Source organism: Cimex lectularius, unplaced genomic scaffold (assembly GCF_000648675.2).
Source record: "Cimex lectularius strain Harlan isolate CLEC.00 unplaced genomic scaffold, Clec_2.1 scaffold83, whole genome shotgun sequence".
Classification (NCBI taxonomy): Eukaryota; Metazoa; Arthropoda; class Insecta; order Hemiptera; family Cimicidae; genus Cimex; species Cimex lectularius.
In genome coordinates this window covers 1391837-1414365 of record NW_019392748.1, presented here as the reverse complement: position 1 = coordinate 1414365, position 22529 = coordinate 1391837, and the positions used below count along the sequence as shown (strand labels likewise).

At 32.0% G+C, this 22529-nt stretch overlaps 3 protein-coding genes across 4 annotated transcripts; 2 read left to right on the top strand and 1 right to left on the bottom strand.

Annotated features, from left to right (window-relative positions):
* Positions 1–3686: 3686 nt before the first annotated feature.
* On the top strand, positions 3687–8412 carry LOC106665693 (cell division control protein 6 homolog). Its single transcript, XM_014392321.2, has 10 exons — positions 3687–4424; positions 4491–4583; positions 4773–4871; positions 6741–6940; positions 7030–7196; positions 7274–7520; positions 7584–7719; positions 7788–7972; positions 8037–8177; positions 8237–8412. The coding sequence occupies exons 1-10, from the start codon at positions 4277–4279 to the stop codon at positions 8327–8329; spliced, it is 1509 nt and encodes a 502-aa protein (XP_014247807.1). The 5' UTR covers positions 3687–4276; the 3' UTR covers positions 8330–8412.
* Positions 8413–10811: 2399 nt separating this feature from the next.
* Positions 10812–18148, bottom strand: LOC106665707 (importin subunit alpha-3). The gene is made up of 10 exons (XM_014392344.2): positions 17825–18148; positions 17507–17606; positions 13526–13724; positions 13299–13459; positions 12840–13066; positions 12509–12769; positions 12336–12440; positions 11292–11526; positions 11142–11230; positions 10812–11076 (listed from the first exon to the last, which is right to left on the bottom strand). Exons 1-10 carry the CDS (start codon positions 17888–17890, stop codon positions 10981–10983), a joined length of 1539 nt encoding a protein of 512 aa, XP_014247830.1. The 5' UTR covers positions 17891–18148; the 3' UTR covers positions 10812–10980.
* A 105-nt stretch (positions 18149–18253) lies between these two features.
* Positions 18254–20833, top strand: LOC106665708 (serine/arginine-rich splicing factor 11-like). Of its 2 annotated transcripts, XM_014392346.2 has the most exons (6): positions 18254–18810; positions 19593–19700; positions 19963–20039; positions 20100–20360; positions 20417–20601; positions 20676–20833. In XM_014392346.2, exons 1-6 carry the CDS (start codon positions 18746–18748, stop codon positions 20775–20777), a joined length of 798 nt encoding a protein of 265 aa, XP_014247832.1. In that variant the 5' UTR covers positions 18254–18745; the 3' UTR covers positions 20778–20833. The 2 variants fall into 2 exon arrangements, with proteins under 2 accessions (XP_014247832.1, XP_014247831.1); XM_014392345.2 differs by having other exon boundaries at positions 19963–20360.
* Positions 20834–22529: the final 1696 nt, after the last annotated feature.

Sequence of the window (22529 nt, the reverse complement as noted above, 5' to 3'; positions counted from 1 at the left end):
CATACTTATTTTGATGTAAACCAAATTAAACAAGATCAAAAATTCATATTTTAATAAAAATTATTTAGTTATAATGGTTTGAAAGAAAATCTGCCAAAACACCAGAAAATCATTTAGTGATAGATTAAAATTTAACTAACAACTTTTTTACATAGTTTTGCTCTTATGCGTTACAAAGGTAATAAATTGTTATAGAATTTATTCAATCACTAAATAATTTTTTTGGTTGTTGAATTTTCTTTCAAACCATTATAATTAAATAATTTTTTATTAAAACTCATAAATTTTTGATTTTGTTTAATTTGAATTATGTTAAAATAAATATGTTGTAATTAATGCAATAATAAAAATACACATACTTTGAAATAAAAACAAAATACAATGTCCAGCTTTGTTCTTTGAGTTAACTTTTTTGTTATTTATTTATTTATTTTTTTTATAAAATTATAATCTTTCAATTAATTTCAATCTCTTTTTAGGCAGTTTACTTATCGATATTCAATATATATATTAATAATTTAATAAATTTTATATTTTTCATAATTGAAGCTTAAATATCATTGAAGCCCCTTTAATAAAGTTTTGGTGTATTAATGTAATACTATGTAAACCATTATTTATGATTAACATTTGTACATTTTAGAAGTAAAAATTCATTATTCTAGCGTTTTTCTCACTGTTCTGGATTCTATTACAAATATAGACACCTTATAGTATTTATAGTCAATGCACCACTGCAATGTTCAAGATGATTAGCGAGTCAGTTTCTTCAGTTGGCACTTACATAAACATGAATTTCAATTTTCATTTGTACCTACAGAACTTTAAAGGAGTAAAAAAAAAGCTCTAAAATGACTAGCTATATTCAAATGGCATACAGTATTAATTAATATTCATTAATAGGAAAAGGATTATTAGGCAGATTCCAAATATTTTCTGTATGTGAATAATTTTTTGTAATTTTTATAATTTTTTTTTTTTGCCATTAATAAAGAGTTTACAACTAATGAAATAATTAGCAAGTGGAAATCAAAATTTGCAGGTAAACAAAAAATGGCTGATTTTCTCATTTTTGCAACTTTTTATCCTTGTAGTTATTTTTCTTATTTCTATGATAATTTTGTTTAATTTAGTATAAATAAACAGTTTGTAACAAACAAAAATTACTTATTCAAATGGACTGATCTATTAAATTGGCAGATAACTCAAATAGAAGACAAAGATAATAACAAAATACAAGTCAGATAAGGCAGATTGGCGCCTTTTTCTACTTTCGATTATTTTGGATATTTTTTGTAATTTCTATAGTATTTTGGTTAAATACACCATTAATAAAAGAGTCTATAACAAAATAAATTATTAACAAATAGAATAAATATTAAAATTTGTTCATTGGTGGACCAGACTGCATCTCACGATCTTCAAATAATCATTAACTAACGGTCACTAAACACCACACATTAAAATTTGTGGTGATATTGAAAGGTCAGATTAACATATTTACATTTACCTTTTTGCTACTGCCCATTATTATTGATATTCTTGGTAATTTATATAACATTTTTGTTTAACATAGCATAAATAGTTTGTAACAAAAGAAATTAAACATGTTTCAAAATATAAGTTAGACATAGCGAATTTACTCATTTTTGCTAATTTCCATTATTATTATTTTTGGCAATTTCTATATTTTCTTTAACATAGCTTAATAGACAGTTTATAATAAAAGAAATGATTAAGGCCTTTTTCAGACGAGGCGGTTTGGTTGATTCAACTAAGTTGCCCAGTTGACTCTCAACTAGTTTATTACTGTGTGAAGACTCACACTACGTAACTTGTGGAATCAACCTCTCTTCCCAATGGGAGGTCAGTACATGTTAGAACCCAAGGAAGCAGGAGCATTTCTTGCTCTTCTGCAAAAAGAGAAGCAAAAAAGAAGGACACCCAGTAAAGAAAAGTGTGGGTTTATCCGTTGTAAAATTGGGAATATGAAATTTCGTTTTAGCACTTCTAAAGAACCCTAACTATAAACTTGTGTTTGAATTTAAACTTATCAATTTTTTTGGCCCTTCAAATTTGTCCAATTTTTGAGAAGTTGTCAGAATATCTGATTGAAACAGCTATAATTCAAAAATGGCTAAAAGGATATTGATGTCAAACAGACCATTTGAAAGAAAAAGAATGTTGATTTTTAAACTCATATGTATTATTAAAATATATCAAATATTTCTATAAGAAAATACACAAACTCGCTAAATTATTTGTCAAAAATTAATTGATTGATTTTTTTATGAAAATAATAATCCAATTTTAATGTTTAATACAGTTATAAAATGAACTTGACAATTTTTTTAAAACAAATCATGAAAATCAGTCCACTAGGTTTTGAGAAAAATGATATTTGAATTTCCTGAAAGTCACTATCTAAGGGTATTTGTACCACAAAAGGGTTCGGGACCTATCAACAGTGTAGCAGCTCCTTTCCTTGCAAGAGCATCCACTTCTTCGTTCTCTATACTCCTTTGTGCTGAGACCCAGTAGAGAGTTACTTTACTTTGCAGTCCTAATTTATTTAATTTAGCATTTCAGCATCATATTGAGCTAATGATGTTTGAGCGTAGTGCTCTGATAGTTGCCTGGCATCTGACATCATAACTATGATATTATTTTTGTATCCTTTGTTCTGTAAGCACACCTCTCAATTGTGTGGATTCAGCCTGGAAGATACTGTTGTATTTTCACATGGTTTTTTAATATTTTATTCCAGAGCCGAAAATGCATGTGGCAATACATTAAGCATAGCTCTACAATTAATCTATTAGTTCCTTATGAATGCTGTTTTCTGTTCATAATGTATCAAAATTAAAGCAAGTAGCACTAAAATAGGATGTTTCCTCATGGTTACCTATAGCAACGATTTTAATTGATAATGTACAATTATTGTACTTCAATCATTATTACTTTAATTATTAGAATTAGAGATCGTGATATGTGGTCTGGTGTGATATAGGTTTAGAAAAACATTTTCTTTTTAGTGCCAATGTTTCCATGTTTATTGAGATCATCTTCAGAACACTTTCAACACGACACACAACAGTGTCACCTCTATATAGAAAACACACACTTTGAGCCCAGAAGATGACCTCGATAAAGATCAAAATATTGGCACGATAAAGAAAATATTTTTCTAAACCTACATTACACCAGACCACATCTCACAATCTCTAAATAATCAATACTAACGGTCACTAAATATTACATATTCAATCTTTTGTGTGTTCAGGTGTAATATCTGTACCAAACTGTGTGCATGGAATTGCATGGAAGATGCTGGTGTACTTGGATCCATCAGTGTACCAGATGGTGCCATTATTGATGGAGACACAAAATGAAAAGTTTATTTCTTTTTTCAAATTTAATTTTTATACCATAGCGGATTTGTTAGTAAATTTTCATACAAGGTGAATCCATTGACTTTTCCAGAAGTGATAGATATTAAACTTAGATAAAACTTAGATATTAATAGTTTGGGGTGCTTTAGTGCTGCAACTGTTTTCTGTTTTAGATACAAGTACTAGAAAGATTTTTGTTTAAATCTTTTTTAATGTTGTGAAGGCACATGCACTGGATATGCAAATTTCAGCAAAGAGTAGTTTTTGTGCAAAAATCATTAAAAACTATTTTTTAAATTAAATTGTTACAATATAATTGCTCCAAGCTGCTTTTTCGATTTTTTAAATGGCCAGGATAGATTTAAATTATTTTCCAATCCCACAAAATGGAATGCAGTCTCATAAATGGATTTAAAAGAAACGTGAAGCTTGTCCTGGAAGCTGATTAATGATGTTGATAAACTTAATATTTTTTTAATATGATGATTTGATAGAAAGTTAATCTGGATAATTATGGTCACAGATTAAGTGGAAATATTTTGAAAACGGAACATGCTATGACGTCAAAAAAGTCAAATGTAAGATGCACCGTTAACGCGGGAATACCCAGTACCCGCGCAAATACCTGTTAACTTTGTAAAGAGTACGGTTACAGTACCTGGGATAGATAAAGGGCTACCCTAATAAACAATCACAAAACACAATAGAGTTCAGTAGCCCTTGTAAAATACTTTCTAAAGTTCAAACGATTCCATTTTTCAAGTTTATTGTACATCGGTTATGCAGTCGTGTTGTGAAATGTTTATGTGTTGACGTTGATCGTTTCCTAGTCTGACCTAATAAATTGTGCTTATTTAATAAACAAATACATACACATCGTGGTAATGTCTAGTGCACAGGGACAAATTAATTTTCATAAAAAGAAAAGCCTTGTTAAGAACATGAAAGGAAAGGAGAATAAGTACCATTCTCCTGTAAAAGATGAACAGAAACGAAATTCAACAGGTGCCAAGAAAAGAGTCACTCCAACAGGTATTTTTTTAATATTCATATTTCGCATCATTGATCATGATTTGTATTGAGTCTTATGCTTTACAGACAGTGATAATGAATGCAGTCCTCCTAAGCAGGCCAAGAGCCCATCTGCTTTAATAGAAAGACTGAATTTGGAAAACAACAAAAAAAAATCAGGTATGTCTGCTTGAAATACTATACTCAAATGCAGGAGCATTTTAAAACCAATATCTAAAATTGTACATGATATGTTTGTTCTTTCTTTTCTTTTTGTTTTAAATATTGCTTAAAAACAACATAAAAGTCAATCTATAATGTAAAACATGTTTTATAATCTTGCATATATTATATAATTTTGTTTTTCAGACTGCAACGATGAAAGCAGCCCTCCTAAACCACCAAATGGTCCTGTTGTATTACTAGAGAGGATGAATTTGGAAAATATTGAAGACAGTTGTAAAACAAGTATTTATATATATATTCATGATTTTGATTTAATAAACTACTATTTACAAAGAAAGCAGAAACTAGGATTTTGTTATGAAGTAGAAAGTTTGGGGTAACCTTATAAAATAGATTGATTCCATCTGCACAGGGAGGTCTTTGGAGTTCAATAACTTTGATTTTTTTTTTAAATAATGATAAATACAATACAATTAGTCTGGATTTTCATACTCATAAAACACATATGCATATATCTATTGCACACCCGCAAGAAAAGTTACTCAACTCAAAAAAAGAAAATTATTACAGGAGAGACAGATGGAAGTTTAATTTTTTTGATTTATGTATTAAGTACACACCATTACGGTTGTTGTAAATAAAAAATGTAATATCAATAGTCTTTCGTTTGTCCAAAGCGAAAACACAAAACTTTAAAAATCCAGTTGTACTACACTTAAAAAACTACCACTTTTTGAGTTGCGACACTTTTGTTGCATATATGGCTCTCAGTAATTTAAGTTAGTTTGTTTGCTCTAACGGTAATGGTGGTCAATGAATGACTGTAAAGGTATTAATTTCTTTGTGATAGTGATAGACAACATACAAACCTAACAAATAATCATAAATATTCGTTATGAAAAACACATTTGTTGTAATATAATATTCAGTAACAACTGACTTTGCTTTTTTCTTCAAGACCTCGATCCAGAGTGTTCATGAGTGAAAAATGCGATGCTTCTAGCAATGAAAACCAAAATAGTTCTAATAGTAGTACTACTTTGCTCTTATAATGAAAAGAAAAACGCAGCATAATAACGATGAATGCTGTCAGATTCAGTTAAGGACATGCAATCTTATTTTTTCACTTAAAATATAATTGTGGTAATTCAGTATTTACAATATTTCAATTTGTTGTAACATTTTTGACCTGTAACTTTGAAGTTGAGCATTCTCAGATTTGTTAGTGAAACCTAAAGAGCCAGAACTATCAGCACTATAGGTCAAACTTTTCCTCTCATTTTCCGTCATCAAAGTGCAACAAAAAGATATGTATATCCATAACACTTTGCATAAAGGTGGAATTTGAAAACCGAGAGACTTCATTACGATTAATGGTTGTCAACAAATTTAGAATCGGTTTGTCCACGTGATGTAAAAGTCATTTTTACTATTTAAAAAAAAATATATATACAAATAAATTCTAAATCATGAATTTATCAATGCTCCCTTGACACACAAGAGTATTACATTAAAAAGATTTATAGCATATAACATTGTAGGGGGGGACCGCGGTAGCCGAGTGGTTAGCATGAGAGACTCTCACGCCGCGGTCGTGGGTTCGATTCCCACCGTCGCCTCTGGCCCTTTTTTCTCGATAACCCCCAATTTGAACACACAAGAATTCGTACCATGGCTAATATGCAAGATCATAAGGCCAATAATAATTTAAAAAAAAAAAAAAAAAAAAACGTAGATTTATATTTTATAACACCAATAAGTTATTTCCGAGCAGCATAAATTCCTTCACTAAGCAAGAAAAAACTGACCTAACTAGAAATGTGCCATTTTTCCTGATAAATACTTACACCAATGCTATAAAGTTAGACATAGAACTATTGTCGTTAATGGTGACAGTATGTTCCCACCAATTCAAAAGTGACTCATGGCGTTGTCTTGCAGCTAAAGAGTTCACTTACAGCGATGTCATTTATCCTGTAGTATCACAGACCTGAATAAACACTAAATAATATGGGTTTTTAGAATTTTTCGACTTGTGTCGCTTTTCTTGTGAGTGTGTGATATGTATATTGAAGTAGTCCTTATAAATTCTGTAATGTCTGTCAATAAAGTATTACATTTCGAAGGTTGAATTGATTATTTCATTTTCAGATAAAAGCCTTTCTGTTGCTATCAGAGCTCTGCATACAGCACAGCCCTGTGGACTGCCTGGTAGAGAAGGAAAAATCAAAGAAATTTCAGAGATTCTGACCAAAAGTCTGGAAACCAAATCATCAACTAGTTTATACATCTCTGGACAACCTGGAACTGGAAAAACCGCTTGTTTAAATTACATAATGGCACAGCCAGAGGTATTAACATTCAACTTGAATTGCACTTTTTTCTTCAATAACAACAATAATTTTTTAAAATTATTTTAAACAATTGGATTTTATTTTAGATAAAATCGGGGTACAAGAATATTTATGTGAACTGCACTGGTATGAAATCTTCTAAAGCAGTGTATAAGAGGATAGCAGAAGAACTGAACATAAAAGTAAAATCCACAAGTGAAACACTGTCACACAATACAATTTTAAATTATTTAAAAAGTCCTCACAAAATGATGTACGTTAAATTTCAAACTATGGTACATTTTGCAACTTATGTTTTACAAATGGATAATTTTTTAACATTTATTTTAGATTATTGGTCCTGGATGAAATGGATCAGTTAGAAAGCAAACACCAATCTATTTTATACTCTATATTCGAATGGCCTTCAGTTACAAATTCACGAATAGTTTTAATAGGGATCGCCAACGCTTTAGATCTTACCGACAGGGTGCTTCCGAGATTACAGGCCCGCGTAGAATTGGCACCGACGTTGATTCACTTCACACCATACACGAAGGAAGAAATAGTGAGCATAGTGACCAGCAGATTAACAGAAGTAAGTAAAATAACATGCATTTTATTTATTTATATTTAATACAATGTTTCTACTATTTTAAAGGCAGGAGTTGGAAATATTTTGGCCGGTGGTGCGCTTCAACTATTAGCTAGCAAAGTTGCTTCAGTTTCAGGAGACATACGGAAAGCGCTAGATATAGCTAGACAAGTTATTGAACTAGCACAAATGAAAGATGAATGTAATTTTTTATTTATTTTTTTATTAGTTTATTATTAAAATTATTTTATTACTAAGGGGTTTTTTAAGGTGGAAAAACGGTTGCTTTGCAAGATGTACTATCTGTTGTGCACAATGTATATAATACAGCTTCTAGTTTAAATAAAAATGAAGAAGACGATGCTGAAGCGTTTCCTTTACAACAGAAATTATTTATTTGTACTGCAGTTTTAATTAGGCAAAATTCAAAATCGAAAGAACTTACAATAACAAAAGTAAGTTTTAACAAAATTCACTATTCTTACTATACAACTAATGGGAAATCATTTTTAATTATAGTTACATGATGTTTACAAAAAAATATGTGAAAAACGTAATATAAGCTTCCTCGATCTTTCGGAATTTTTAAACCTCGCACAACTAATCGAAGCTAGAGGGTGTATTAAAATCCAAGGGAAAGTGAAGAACAGACTATCTAAGGTAAAGATGGAGATTTAATTTTTATAAAATGATAAACCAAAATTTTCATTTAATTTTAGGTTATACTACAATGGGACGAAACAGAAGTGTCAAGCGCTCTTAAGGACAAGCAGTTGCTTTCTACAGTTGTGGCAGATACATCTTGTCTTTAAAAATTATTTAGCCTTTATTTTTTGGGGACTGAATCTATTTATGTTCTTTTATTTATAATTTTTTTTACACTTCTAAAATATATACATGCATTACTAAAGAAATGTGTTAAATTTATCTGATTCTCTTACATTTTTGTATAAAAACGTACATAACAGGCGGGTTTGTTTTTAAATTTTACATCCACCAAAATCTTTTTAAAAATTATTAAAATTATCATTATATATATCCTTTTAAAAGATATATGACCATTTTACAAACCCCCCCCCCCCCAAAAAAAAAATTATATAAGCTAACAAAATTATTTTTATTTATAATAATGTATTTGGATCATACTTCTACAGGATCATTTCTACACTAGATTTTCTTACAATCTGGCTACTATTGCAGTGTATTGAATAGGGGACCGTGGTGACTGAGTGATTTTGGTGTCCGACTTGTATTTGCCATGGTAGCGGTTCTGGGTTGAAAATTTCAAATCCTGGCAGAACCCATGGCTTTTTAATTGATAATGATAGTAATAGTGTTGACTAAAATTGAGGACTTGGGATTGGAAGGACTATTCTTTGGATCTTAGAAGATTTAGCGGTGCCCCATTGGTCAAGTACATACATCCATATTGGTTTGGCTGTTGTCTTGTAAATTGTCAATTTTTTTTTCTTGAAACATTAGGTTTGGATTCCAATAGTCTGTAAAGTAATCTGAAACGTGTGTTTAACAACTGTCGTTTTAGTCATGTGTTGGTTAGTTTTTAGTCTAGATGGAACCCAAGGTAGCGCATGCAGATTTTACTTCAAAGAGTGAATGATACATGGGGGTTTTGCTTTCATTTTTATTCGTGAGTGTTTGCTCCATTCAGCTGCCTGGAGCTTTTTCCATTGTGGGATCAGGAACAGAGGATAGCATAGCCGCCATGTTGTTGCCAAAGTATGCAAGAAAGGTAAGAGTGAAGGCAGTGTAGAGGAGGTGGATTGGTCTAAGTACTCCTGCTCTCAGAGGACAATAGTCAGTAGGTCAATCCTTGACAGACTCTCAAGGTCTGTCAGATATTTCAGCATTTCACAGTTTTCAGTGATTTGAGTTTGAAGCTTTTGTAGTTGATCAGAGGTTTGGTTTTTGTTTGTCAAGCGAGAATAATCAAACAAGATGATCAAGCTGCAAAAATATATTTGCCATACCCTTACCGGCCACAAGAGCTACGATTTACAGTAGACACGCGGCAGACTGAAGGGTTTATCAAAAGAAAAATCGAGTGGGTCATTCATAGTAGTAGCATTGAGCTGACACAAGTAGTGGTTGTATTAGTTTTGAAACCAAGCTGTAAGGTGGTTAAGATTTACCCTACAAGTCGCTTTGGAAAACGCCTTGTATTCAGTCAGCCTGGACACATGACGTTTTTTTAGAGATTCATACTGCATGCCACTGCTTGCTGGCTTCTTCCTGTTTTATTGAGTTCCAAAATGCAAAAATAGTTGTCCAAAACGCAATTGAAAATAATACTGATTTTGGGACATGAGAACTCCAGAATACATTGATTCGATGAAAATCACAATATGTGTATTTATTTATCTCTTAATAAGACAGTTGAGGAATACTAGAAAAGGTAACTAATAGAAAGAACATGAATTAATCAGTGTTTAAAAAATTAGCAAATTTATTTCTTGAAAAAAAATTCTTTGGTAACCGTATGCCGAAATTTCTTACAAATGGCACTTATTCTCAACCGATGCAATAAAATGTTTCATTGAACCGCTGTGGAAGTAATTGGCCTTGCTGTAGTGTCAAACATTTATAATAGTTCAATTATCTTTGAAATAAATGTTTCATAGATCTTATACACTTAACAACTGTCAACCATTGGAGTATTTTCACCTGTTGCAATTCGATTAAGCATTTTCTGTTTTAAAATTTATTATTGGGGCTTCATTCGCCACTAGGTTTAGACTCATTTTCATTTAATTTTCAGTCCATCACCTTTGTGATATAAAAATGGATGGGAAAAAGAAACATCAATATAAAATAAGAACTGAAATGCCTTTTATTTCTTTACAAAATTTGATTAATAGATGCATTAACAGACTTGACTTATAAATTTCAAATACGTAATCAACAATTACATAAATTTCTTAAACGATATGATTTGAGCTATATAATGACCACTTTTAGTTTGGTAGCAATTATTAATCTGGCAGAGTCTATTATGCCACACTGGTGATAATTTTGTTTTGCATCAGGCGAACTTTGTATAAACAAGTCATGTTTAGTAACAAAAAAAGAACTTTTATATACAATACAGATTTAAATTGTTTAAAAATGAATCAATAAGCAATAAATTACTTAACAAGTCCTAAAAATATATTATTGGACTTTGTACAGCCACTAGAGAAACTAAAACTATAAAATATTAAATTTGTGTTCATTTTATATAATTTACAATGTTATAACTTTGTCGAGACAAAGAAGTTAAAAGGAAAAAATCCAATGGAAGGTTTATCTTACATTCAATTATATATACCCAAAACATTTGAGTGCAGCTTCAAAAATATACAAACGGTAGGTTGCCACTGTACCACTGTTTTAGTTTTTTTTGCTTTACTCTTTTTTTATTATTAATTTTTTCTTTAACAACCAAATTGTTATCTAATGTGTGTTTTCAAAATTGGTAATCCTTGTGTTGAATACTCTTATTTGGGTTAAACTGAAAACCTCCGGGTGTTGTTTGTGGTGCAACATTTACATCTTCTTCATCCTAAAATGTCAATATAAAAATAAAATCACAGAGAAATGATACAAAATAAATTTTTAAAATAATACCTCAGAAAAGTACTGTTCGATAATTTCGTACGCTAACTTGTAAATATCAACGTTCTCATGGCTTTGTAAGCTTTCAATTTTATCCAAACCTGCAAACGATTGAACGATTAGTACATTTCTACTCCAAAGAGTATTAAACGGCTCAAATACCTCCACATTCTTCAATTGCATTTGCTATTGCCTCAATCTGAGGTGACGCTGCTCTAAGAATGTTGTTCAAGCCATCCAGGACTACTTGTATAACTTGATTGTCTTTGCAGTCCAAAAGGGCACAGAATGGAGGTATTACGCCTTCATCGATGAGCTGCAATATCTGTTCTCTATTTCCACTTATTGTTAGATTACTAATAGCCCATGCAGCTTCCCTCTTTGTTTGAAATTCTCCCTTTAAAAAAATAAATTAATTAAATAAAAATGTCAAAAAATAATAAAAAAATAAACAATACTAACAAGTGCGCACATGAAAAGTAAATATTAATATAATATATAAATATTAATTATTGACATATTAAATGACAGTAATAAATTAATGATCGAGTACCTTTTTAGACCCTTTTTCATCCCAATGTGCTTGATTTTACTGTACATAACTTACTGGGAGTGTGCATAAGTTTTTTGGTTTTCAGCAAAAAAAAATCAAATTTTCAAAATATAAATGAATTTTATATTTAATGCCGAACATGTTTTCCATACTGCCAACATTCTGGTAGCAGAAATATGCCCTATCTGAGGGAGTGGAACAATGTGTTTCTAAACAAGAAAAATTGAAGGAGTGGGGTCTGGAGAGTAGGGTATCTGTTGCCAGCCTAATTCAGCGATTAGCATTGTCATGGTGAAACGTGACGTACCTATTCACCAGGGCTGCTTCATCTTTTTCCATTACGAAAGCGTCCTGATCCACATAAATTTTCACAGGCATCTGTCGCTCTATGTCTGAGATCAAACGTGCCAATGCCTTAAATGAATTTTTATCTGCTTCCATGTCGTATGCATGGCATTTTATTCTAGACTGACTTTTTGGAATCGCTTTCAGATCTTTTCCCACCCTAAAGCTAACAGGGCTAGCAGGTAATAAAGGATCGACTTTATAAGGGTAAAAGTCAAAATTTGAACAAACCGGAAAAAACATGTATGCACCCAATGTATACAAACTGCTTAGGTAGTGAGATGTTTTATCGAACAAAATAAACTTACTTTACACAGATTAAGAATTATATTGGGAAGTAAACCAGCGTTAATAACAGCTTGAACTTGGGGCTGGCTTCCTGCTGTAATGTTAGACAGAAACCAAACAGCCTCCTGCAAAAACCAAATTTTAAAGTAGAAAACAAATATTAAAACATTAAGAACTAATGTAAAGAATTGACCTTGCATATCTTTTCTTTAGTATGCGTCAGCAGAGCAGGGAAATAAGAGAGGACTTCACAGTCAATAACGGCTTGAGTCTGTTCATCAGTTCCGGTGACAATATTTCCGATTGCCCTCAAAGCAGCAGTCTGCACTTTGACTTCTTTGTAAGCCAGCAAAGGTACGAGGTTAGGCAGAATTCCACTTTCTAAGACCATTTGAATTTGCTCATTGCCACCATCCGTCAAATAGCTGATAGCCCAAGTAGAGTCAACAAGGATCTATAAAACGACAATCCAATAATATAAACGATAAATTGATGTCATTTTAATTTTATTTTTTGAGTCTTACATTCAAGTCACTGTGGTGAATAAGCAGGTTTAAAGCTGGAAGCAATTCTGCTATTGTTTGGTTGGTTGGAGGAGGCTCCTTGTTACGGCATAGATTCACTATAACCCATGTGACATTTCGGAGAAATGAAATTGGTGTTTCAGATTTTACAAAAGCCAACAGAAGAGGGATGACTCCTAAACTTATTACATAATCCCGCAGTAGAGCTCCATCGCCTATTATGTTGCCTGTATATATAAATTCATTAAAAAAAGGCATAATCAACACTGAATAAGTACAACAATAAGGAAATAAATATTATAATCAATTGAATAATTCAGTTTGAATTTTTTTTTTTTTATAAAATACTATTATATAAAAAAAAATCACATTTTCATTTAGAAACAATTAAATATTCATTAATAATTACAATTTTTATACACAGTCTATAATTTATCTGCTCAAAGGCAACTGACTTACCTAGTGCCCAAACTGCTTGTTCACACACATTTTGATGTTCTGAGAGTAAAAGTTGAATGAAAATAGGCACTGCACCGGCACCTACAACAGCATGCGTTTGTTGCGAAGTACCTGACGCAATATTAGTCAATGCCCATGCAGCTTCAAACTGGAGTTTCGGACTGAGGAGAATAAAATTTAAAAATGTTATAAAATGACATTTTTCTTAAATAAATAAAAATACATACAAATCATTGTTTTGTAAGCAATTAATCAATACAGGTAGAATCCCATGTGATATAAGTTCATTTATAGGAGGATGTCTCTCTGATGAAAGTAATTTCCTACATATTTGAACCGAATCGAATTGTACTTGAGGGGAACCATTTTTAGCATCCTCTACTAAACGTTCAAAATCTACTGCGTCTAGTCTTCTCTCTTCATCGTCTGAAATAACAATATGAAATGGTCTTCTTAATAAACTTTCATTAAAATTAATTTAATGATTAAAAAAAAAATTGCATTTGTTATTTTAAGGTGACTGCCAACACACATTTAATTAACTTACAGGGGGGAACACATTTTTCGATGGGATTACAAATTGCTGACATTAATCTTATACAAGATAAATAGCGTGTTGAATTTATCACAAAAAGTTCAGAGTTCATCGACCTTTTGGATTTTCGTTATGAATACATATAAAATCTGCTCTATTGTGAAGTGGTCTCTAGGAAGTTTGACAAAGTTCTACTTGATATTGTAGTTTGACATTTCACAGTGAATTCTGACAGATTTGAATCCTGTTTTCAGTAAAAAATGTCGACCACTTTTTCACTCACAAACACTCTGGATCAAGGTATGGTCTTGACGAAGAAAGCAAATTCTGTTGTTACTGCCAAGCTTTTGGCCTATTTTAAGTCATCATCTGGGCAAAACAATCGTAAATATGTCTAGAGGCTATGTCAAATTTGAATTGTTAGGACTGAGTCGGTCTTCAAGGAAATTTGAGATCACCTGTAAAAAACTTAAATATGTCAATCTGTAGACATATGTACGAATGTTTTGCCCTGATGATGACCTTACGATAGGTCAAAAGCTTGACAGTAACAACTGAATTTGCTTTCTTCTGCAAGACCATACCTTGATCCAGAGTGAACGTGAGTCTGGCAGACATAACAATGAAACTAGAAAAAATCCAGGATGACTACTACACATTCAACACCATGCGGACTTCACCAATACGATTTTACACAAAACCTTGTGCATTTTTTCAAATTAAAACCTTATCCTACAACTATTGAGCACTAGGCCATAAAGGAATGGTAATGTAGAAGTGGACAAACTAACTGCATTTACAAGTCAGTAGGCCAAGGAACTTAGTAGGAACTAACTGACTCATTTGATTAAACAACAACAATAACAAGGTAAAAAGATAATAAAATTACAGAATTAACATGGTGTATTATTGTTATTTTTATAGGTAGTAGATATAACAAATACTCCTAACCGTTGATTAATGATAATAAGCTCAAATCTGCACACGCATATAAATATATACAGGTGTGTACAGAATTTAGCCTATCACTTCTAGCAGCCCACTGGAAATTCCAGCTTTTGTAGTAATTTATTGTAAATTACCAGCAGGCCTTGAGAATCACCTATCCCAGATGTTGGCAGTCCAGAGGCATACCTTGGTCCTATCTGTCCAGCTGCCAAGGTTGGACTCCATGGGCTGCCAACAGCTAGGTTTCAGGGTATTTCAGCACCCAATGAAATCGAATGGCCTTATGAACGTTGCATATTAGCCAAGGTACATAATGAGATATGTATGCAATGTGTATTTTTTCATGGGGGGGGGAAGGTTTGCATAAAAATAGACTAAGGGCAACAGTGGGAATCGAACCCACAACACTAGAATCTATGAGCCGAGAGTATATCACACTAACCACTTGGCTACCAAGGACCCCCACACACACTATCACTAAAATACATTCTTTCTTATCATATTCCACTCACTCAGTTAGGTTGGTGACATCCTGTTATGACAGAAACGTTCAACATAAATGTTCATCCCATGGTCCAAAAAGGTAACCTACCTTGGAATGAAGATTACATTTGGGCCCTCACATAACGAACAGGATCGCCAAAGCTAAACTTGCTTTAAGAGTTTTGTTCCTACTAATGTCCAAAGAATCGAGATACCGGTATGCAACAAATGCCTTATTAATATTGTTGTCAAACCCATGCTATTATATGCATGTCCTGTATGGAGCCTCACCTCCAAATCAAATATGCTAAAAATTCAATAAATGCAGAACAAATTTTTAAGGCTGGTGACATCTCGCAGATGTACTCCTTGAAGAGTCCAAAATTTCTTGGATCTACAACAAGGTGAAAACTCACACCATAAAATTGTATTGTAAGTTTGCCTCAAGCAAAAATCTCTTCAGATCTATAAAAAAGTACGGCACCCTGATTCAATGGAAGCATAAACGGATAAAAACGATTCTGTGATAAATAATTTGAATATACATAATGTTTATTTACAAATATATTTATTTCTTCACAGATGAATTTATTATTTATGAATTATTTATTCATCTATTTATCTACTTATTTAGTTATGGTTACTTTCCTTCACATGTACATAGTCTTATTCCCTATTTATTTATAATTTATGTATGTATTTACCTATTTATATTAGATATATTTATATTATTTTTAATATTATTTATTTATATTATTTATGCATGGATTCCACTTAAATAATTCTTAATTTTCTTCTTATAACTTATTAATTTTAACTCTGAATTACAAGTGTCAGGGGGTTTTCCCTGCCAATTGTACTGTCAGCAAAGAAAATGAAGTAAAAAAGCCAATGTTACATAGTCATAGACATTTAGTTAAAGATTATAAAAGTGCAGCACTTAAATTTAAGAGTCAGAACGCATATTGTAATGTTGTGATTAATAAATGTTACTTCTTTCTCTTAAGTTAGGTTGGTGGAGCACTTGATATTGAGGGTAGATGGGTAGTCAATATCCCATCATCTCTCACACGGCACATTCACGCCAATAAATACATGCTAGGGACACAAAACAAGGTACTGTATACGATAAAACAACCATTTAGGAACAGGGAACCCAAATAAATATTGGCTGCCATGCTCATCCACAATTCTATCGAGTGGAGCCAAGAGAGCCAAGGAATCGCACCCTTTAATTAGATGGGACACATTGAATAACCTTTCTCTGCATTCCGAAAGCAAGTTTTGGCCCGAAAGTAAGTGTCCAAGTGTCAACCCTAAATGGCCTATTCTTAACTGGGTGAGGTTGATTCTCCTTCCACCACGTTCTTTTAATAATGATTCATAAAACAACCCTATTTTCTTCAAACATCAGAACAGGGGATCCAGATATTCGCTGCCATGCCAAAGCACAATTCTCATATGGGGGGCATTCCTACATGCTCTCTATACAGAGACAAGGAAATGCACCCTTCAATTAGTTGAGACACATTGAACAACCATTCTCTGCATGCTGAACATGTACGCAGGCTTTTTGCCCAAAAGTAAGTGTCCGTGTATCAACCTCATCGGGTGAAGAAGACTCTTCTTTTACTAGTCAGATCCTCTGAGGGCCCCCATCGACAGTGCACTTCATACATAAGCATCATAAGATCCAGCCGTCAGGCACGGCCACTTTCTTTTTATCATGTTTTTTTATTGTATTTTAGTATCAGAGGGCTGAAATGCAGTGGTTAAGACCAGAAGTTTGAAATTCCCGGCCTTAGAGGCTCATTGTCTAAAGTTGTATTTGTTATCTATTATATCAGCATTGTCTTAATATGAAGGAAGGCCAAATATAGGCCGAAAGCTTGATTAACATCTGACAGTATTGCAGTATCAAGTCAACAAATTGAGGACATTCATTGAAAACACAGAAAGCTACTTGATTTACTTTAATTAAGATTAATTAGACATTTTTTCAGATAATGTTTATAATCATTTACTTGGGCGTACTGAAGTCAAAAGTTGATACAATTGTGGATTTTAAATATGTAAATCGATATTATTTAGTGCTACATATTTATTTTTAATATAAAACAAACTGCTTGTCATTATTTATATGTATTGAGAGCTTGGCAACGGGAACCTTTTTACTTCGGGAATTAAATGCGGTTGGCAATCGGTTTCGGGTATACGTTTGATGGAGAAAAAATTGAATTACCTGTCGAGTTCGTCGGGGCATTTCTTCGTTTTTGTAGAGTTTCCTCTCGTTTATTTTTCCTCAGTTCAACTGTGACTTCGTTCCTCCTCCGCCTCATTTCCTGAAGTTGAAATTTCCATTGTTATGATCGTCCGGATTAAAAAAACAAAACAAAATAGTGGAGAAAAAGGAAGTAAATTCGTGAGAGAGGCATAACTCAAGATATTACTAGGAATACAGCCGTCCGGAGGAAATGAAAGTCGAGACGGACAGGTTAAATAATGGGAAAAAAATCAATATTTTAAACAACAAAGGAGGATTCGCGACAAAAATACTCACATCGAAGTCCTTTCCTTTGTTTTTAAAAACCTGCATTCGGTTTTTAACTTGCTGATCAGACGCCATTCTAATATGATCTCGTCTTAGGGTCTTTATAAAAGAATCGGCCTAGAACGATTTCCGACCCAATTCAACCAGTCGGCAAAAAAAAAGCTGCGACCCTTTTAAACGGCGGGCCCACGTGTACAAAAGAATTTCAACAGATTAATATTTGGACCGAAAATAACGCATTTAACTTTAAAAATGATCATAACAAACACTGTTCTTTTGTGGTATAGGTCACGTAAAAACTCATCGAAACACGTTTTGTGGTGGAAATTGAATGTTAAATAGAAACAAGTCAATGACGTCATGATAGACACTCCGCCAACATGCTTTTGATTTTGTTTTTGTTTTGTTTTGTTCAATTTTTACGTTTGGAAAAGACCCTTGAAATAATTTGTCGGGCGAATCATTTTTTAAAGATTTTATTATTATTATTTTCTAATCGTTTTCCCCTTCTATATTGTGTCAGCACGGCATCACTTTCTCTGAAGGTCATCTATTTTCTCACACTCAAAAACTTATTGCAGTATTTTTTCTTCTTCTCTCTTTCTCCCTCCATTTCTTTTACCATAAACGAGCCGGAAGACAAAATTAAAAACTGTTATGTGCTTAGTTTCCACTTAACTTTGAAATCGAATTTTATTTTAGCAATACCGTTTCTAGAGGTTAATTTATGGTTATAAGCGTTTAGAAGTTTGGAATCCTATGGATATTTATCTTTATATTGACTTTAAGTACTCTAACTGGTTGAACTTAAAAATTCAAGACTGACGCTGTTTCAACAACCGTTATAGTACTGTATAATAACTTGGATATTTATAAAATTATAATCAACTTTGCAAAAGTTAAACTGCTTGGAACAGTGTTTTGTAAAAAATGAGCAAATACTCATCTTCTTCCGACTCTTCAGGCTCCCACAGGAAAAAGAAATCCAGATACAGGTATTTAATATAATTTACGTTATATTGTAACCATTTTGAGTACAGGGACTCTAATGAGAAAAATTCGTAACTACAATCTACCTTAAATATTATTAAGTAATGTACTCCAAATTTTGTGAAATTAGAGTCGAATTTAAAGTCACATTGAAAATAGATATGAAATTTTGGCTGCCAGATAACAGATTGAAGAAGATCTGTCATCAAAAGCAGAAAAAAGTTAAATTATGTTATGATATGCCAGTGATGGAGCTTATTATTTAAGATTAATGTTACAGCTTGATCATAGTCATCATCCTAGTTTGGAGTTGGGTCGCTTTAAGTGAGGCAATGCCAATATTTCCTTCACCATTTACAGAACTATGATCAAGCTATGGACACATAATCCAAAAAATGTTTTATATCTGTGATTGTGTAATTATGTATTTCATATCTTGCATTCTTTTCTGAGTACTTTTGTTATTTACACTTGGTCTGTACATACTTATTAAAAAGGAAGACTAGGGGCATTGGTGACCACAATGATATAGGCGTTGACACGGTGCTCATCATGGTAAGGTAAAGGTCACGGGTTTGAATCCAGCAGCCCTGCATTCGAACCCGACATACCTGCAAATGCGCTTTTTTCAAAAACCAACAAAGATTCATATAATCTCGTAGTTGAAATACCCTCACGGGGGAAGAAAAAGGAAGACAGCAAAACACAAGCAACATTCACTATCTTAATTATTAAGATGATAATTCCAGGGATTTTTTTTTTTAACAACAAGTTGTTATTGTTTTAGGTCTCGGTCGTCTAGTTGTTCCTCTTCTAGTAGTAAGTATTCTTCAAGAAAAAAGAGTAAAAAATACAAGAAACAAAGGCGGTCAAGAAGTAAAGAAAAGAGATTAAAGTAAGGTAGTTTGAATATTTAGAAATTTAAAGTAATTTGTGGTCATTTATCAGGATTGTTAAAATAATTAATAATTATAATAATTACATATAATTGCATTGCATTAACTTTATGCGAACAAAGTCATAACATTGTATAACAGCAAGTCTAAAACGAAATTTTGATTTAAGACTTTTTAACAATTCTCTTGACCACAAATTATAGACTTTATGAGAATTGATAGTGAACTTTCAATCCACACTCATTGTGCTTAATTTTTAAGGTGCTCAAGAAGGCTTTCAAGGGATCGAGATAGACATTCCAAACGTTCATCTTCCCCGTCATCAAAATTTAAATCAAGTAAGAGCAGAAGGTCAAGTTCTAGAAATCGTTCGAACACATACAATTCTTACTCAAAAGGACGAAGCCCTGGGAGATACCGGAGATCGCATTCTGGTGATTCTCACTCGTCATCTCGTAGGAGTAGATCACTCTCTAAAAACAGGACCAACTATTCAGAAAGTAGATCTCGTTCCCAGTCACAGAAACCAAAAAATCCTAAATCTCCAGAAAGCTTGCGATCACAGAAAGATGACGATAACTTGCTAGAAAAGTTAAATAAAGCTGCAATGAAAGCTATGGCAGAAAATGCTAGATCTAGAGAGCTAGGGGCTTTCAATGGTATTGTTTTTGTTTTTTCCGTGTAGAAATGTGAATGTTTATTTATTTGTTTTTAGAACCGCCACCTGACAGGGATGCAATTTTAAAATATATCAACTCCAATAGCTTTGCGCCTCAAGGTTTTTCATCAAATGTTCAAAAGCAAAAAGAGGATTTACCAACAATTTATGAAAAAAATGATCCTGTTTATAAAAAAGAAGTGGTTACTACAGAAGAACCTGGATGCCTTTTAAACCCGAATGTAAATTTTTATTTTATTTACTTTTAATTAAAAGGTTGTATTCTAATTGTTGTTGTTGTTGTTGTTGTTGATAGCTTCTCATAGATGACTACGAAGAAAAGCTGAACCGATGGGTGAAGAAAATATACCAAATAAGACAGCGATCAATATACGGGGAGCCGTTAAATTTCAGCTGAAAAGATATGAAAAATATACTATACATAGTGTGAATAAAATGTCATTACATTTTTAATCTGATTTGTATAAAATGTGTCCTAATTTAATACTTTAGATTATAATAATATTTTGACATGCTGACTAAAAATTGTGGAAAGTGGAATATAAAAACAATTATACTTTATACAACAAACAATTATATTTTTTTCTATGTCTTTCATTCATTTTCCTAACCGTAAGAAATGTTGTCATGTCAAATGAGGAGTAGATGAAAGTATTTATGGATCATGCTTAGAGGCATCCCCATCACACTTGTGGATATTGATGAATTAAGCACGGAGAGATTTCGTCAAGTTTGTTTTTTAATTGTCAGGTTTTTGTTTTTAGTCTTTGTAAATTTTAGTCTATCATATTTAAAGGATTAGGTCCTTAAAAAAATTATTTCTTTATTTATTAAAACTTGATTAATTAACTTATCCAACCATTCATTTTACATTGACTATTACATGCACAAAATTATTTCAATTTATATTTCCCCACTGGTGTCCTTATTAGTTTATTAAAATAGCAGCTGAAAGAAGTTCTATAGGAATCAAGTTTGAAGGGCTAGGCTTTTGTCAGTCATTTCACAGGGGACATTGTTCTTATAGCTGGCTCTCTTCGATATTGTGATGTTCTGGGAGAAGAGATTTATGTTTCTGGACATATCATGTGAGTCATGACATCAATAAAGATGTAAGGTATCCTTAAGTCCCCATGATTTTAATTTAATTCTTATGCTATTCTTTTTTGAAAGCCCCACAATTATGCCAAAGTTTTAGATTGATTTCTGTCACTCTAGGTACTCATATTTTGCAGTTTTCTTGTCTATATTTTAATCCTATATAAATTTTGCTAGTTTTGTTTTCTGTTAGTGACAACTGGTATAAGATTTGTCCTAGGAAGCTTTCTTGGGACTTACACCAAAAATTATTTATTTCATTAATAAACAAGCTAATTATAAACATAAATAACATATACATACAAGTTATGTAATATAATTTATATAATAAAACTTTTATAAAAATACAATAAACATTATAAACTAGGTAAACTCAATAGAAAGCCAAAGAAACTTATTATTTATAAGGTTATTTATAAGTTTATGTATTATGACTAATATTAATGAAATTAATTATTCTTTTTATCTAAGGACATGGTTGAGATAAAAAAGTTAGTGACACGAAAGGGATTCGAACTTACGACCTTCAGCTAGTAGCTTTAGCCAAAGGCCATGGGTTCGAATCCTGCTCATGACACAAACTTTTTCTTCTCAACCAATACTTTAGATAAAAAGAATAATTAATATGGTCAAATATGATCGCTAAACATATATCAACTAATAGTAGTTTTTTGAAATCACTGGAATGATTTGCCTGATTGAATGATGAGTGATATTTGTCTATATAAAAAACTTCATTTGGTGGTTTACCAGACTTCGCTATCATTGTGATTTCAGTCATCTTCCATATTCCAGGAAAGTGTTTTAACCTTATTGCCATATTAAATAAATGAATTTTTCAGGGTAATTTTTTTTCAAGATTTCTATGCTATGAGACCAAATCCTGGGAAAACCATCTGAAAGAAAAGAAAAACACTCAGTTCCTTTTCAACCTTTCAAGGGATATATAATAATACATTATACAAAAGATATATAATAATTTATACTGTTAACAAATATAAGCATCTACTTTCAATATCAAAACTTATCGTTTCATACATAAGAAACGTAT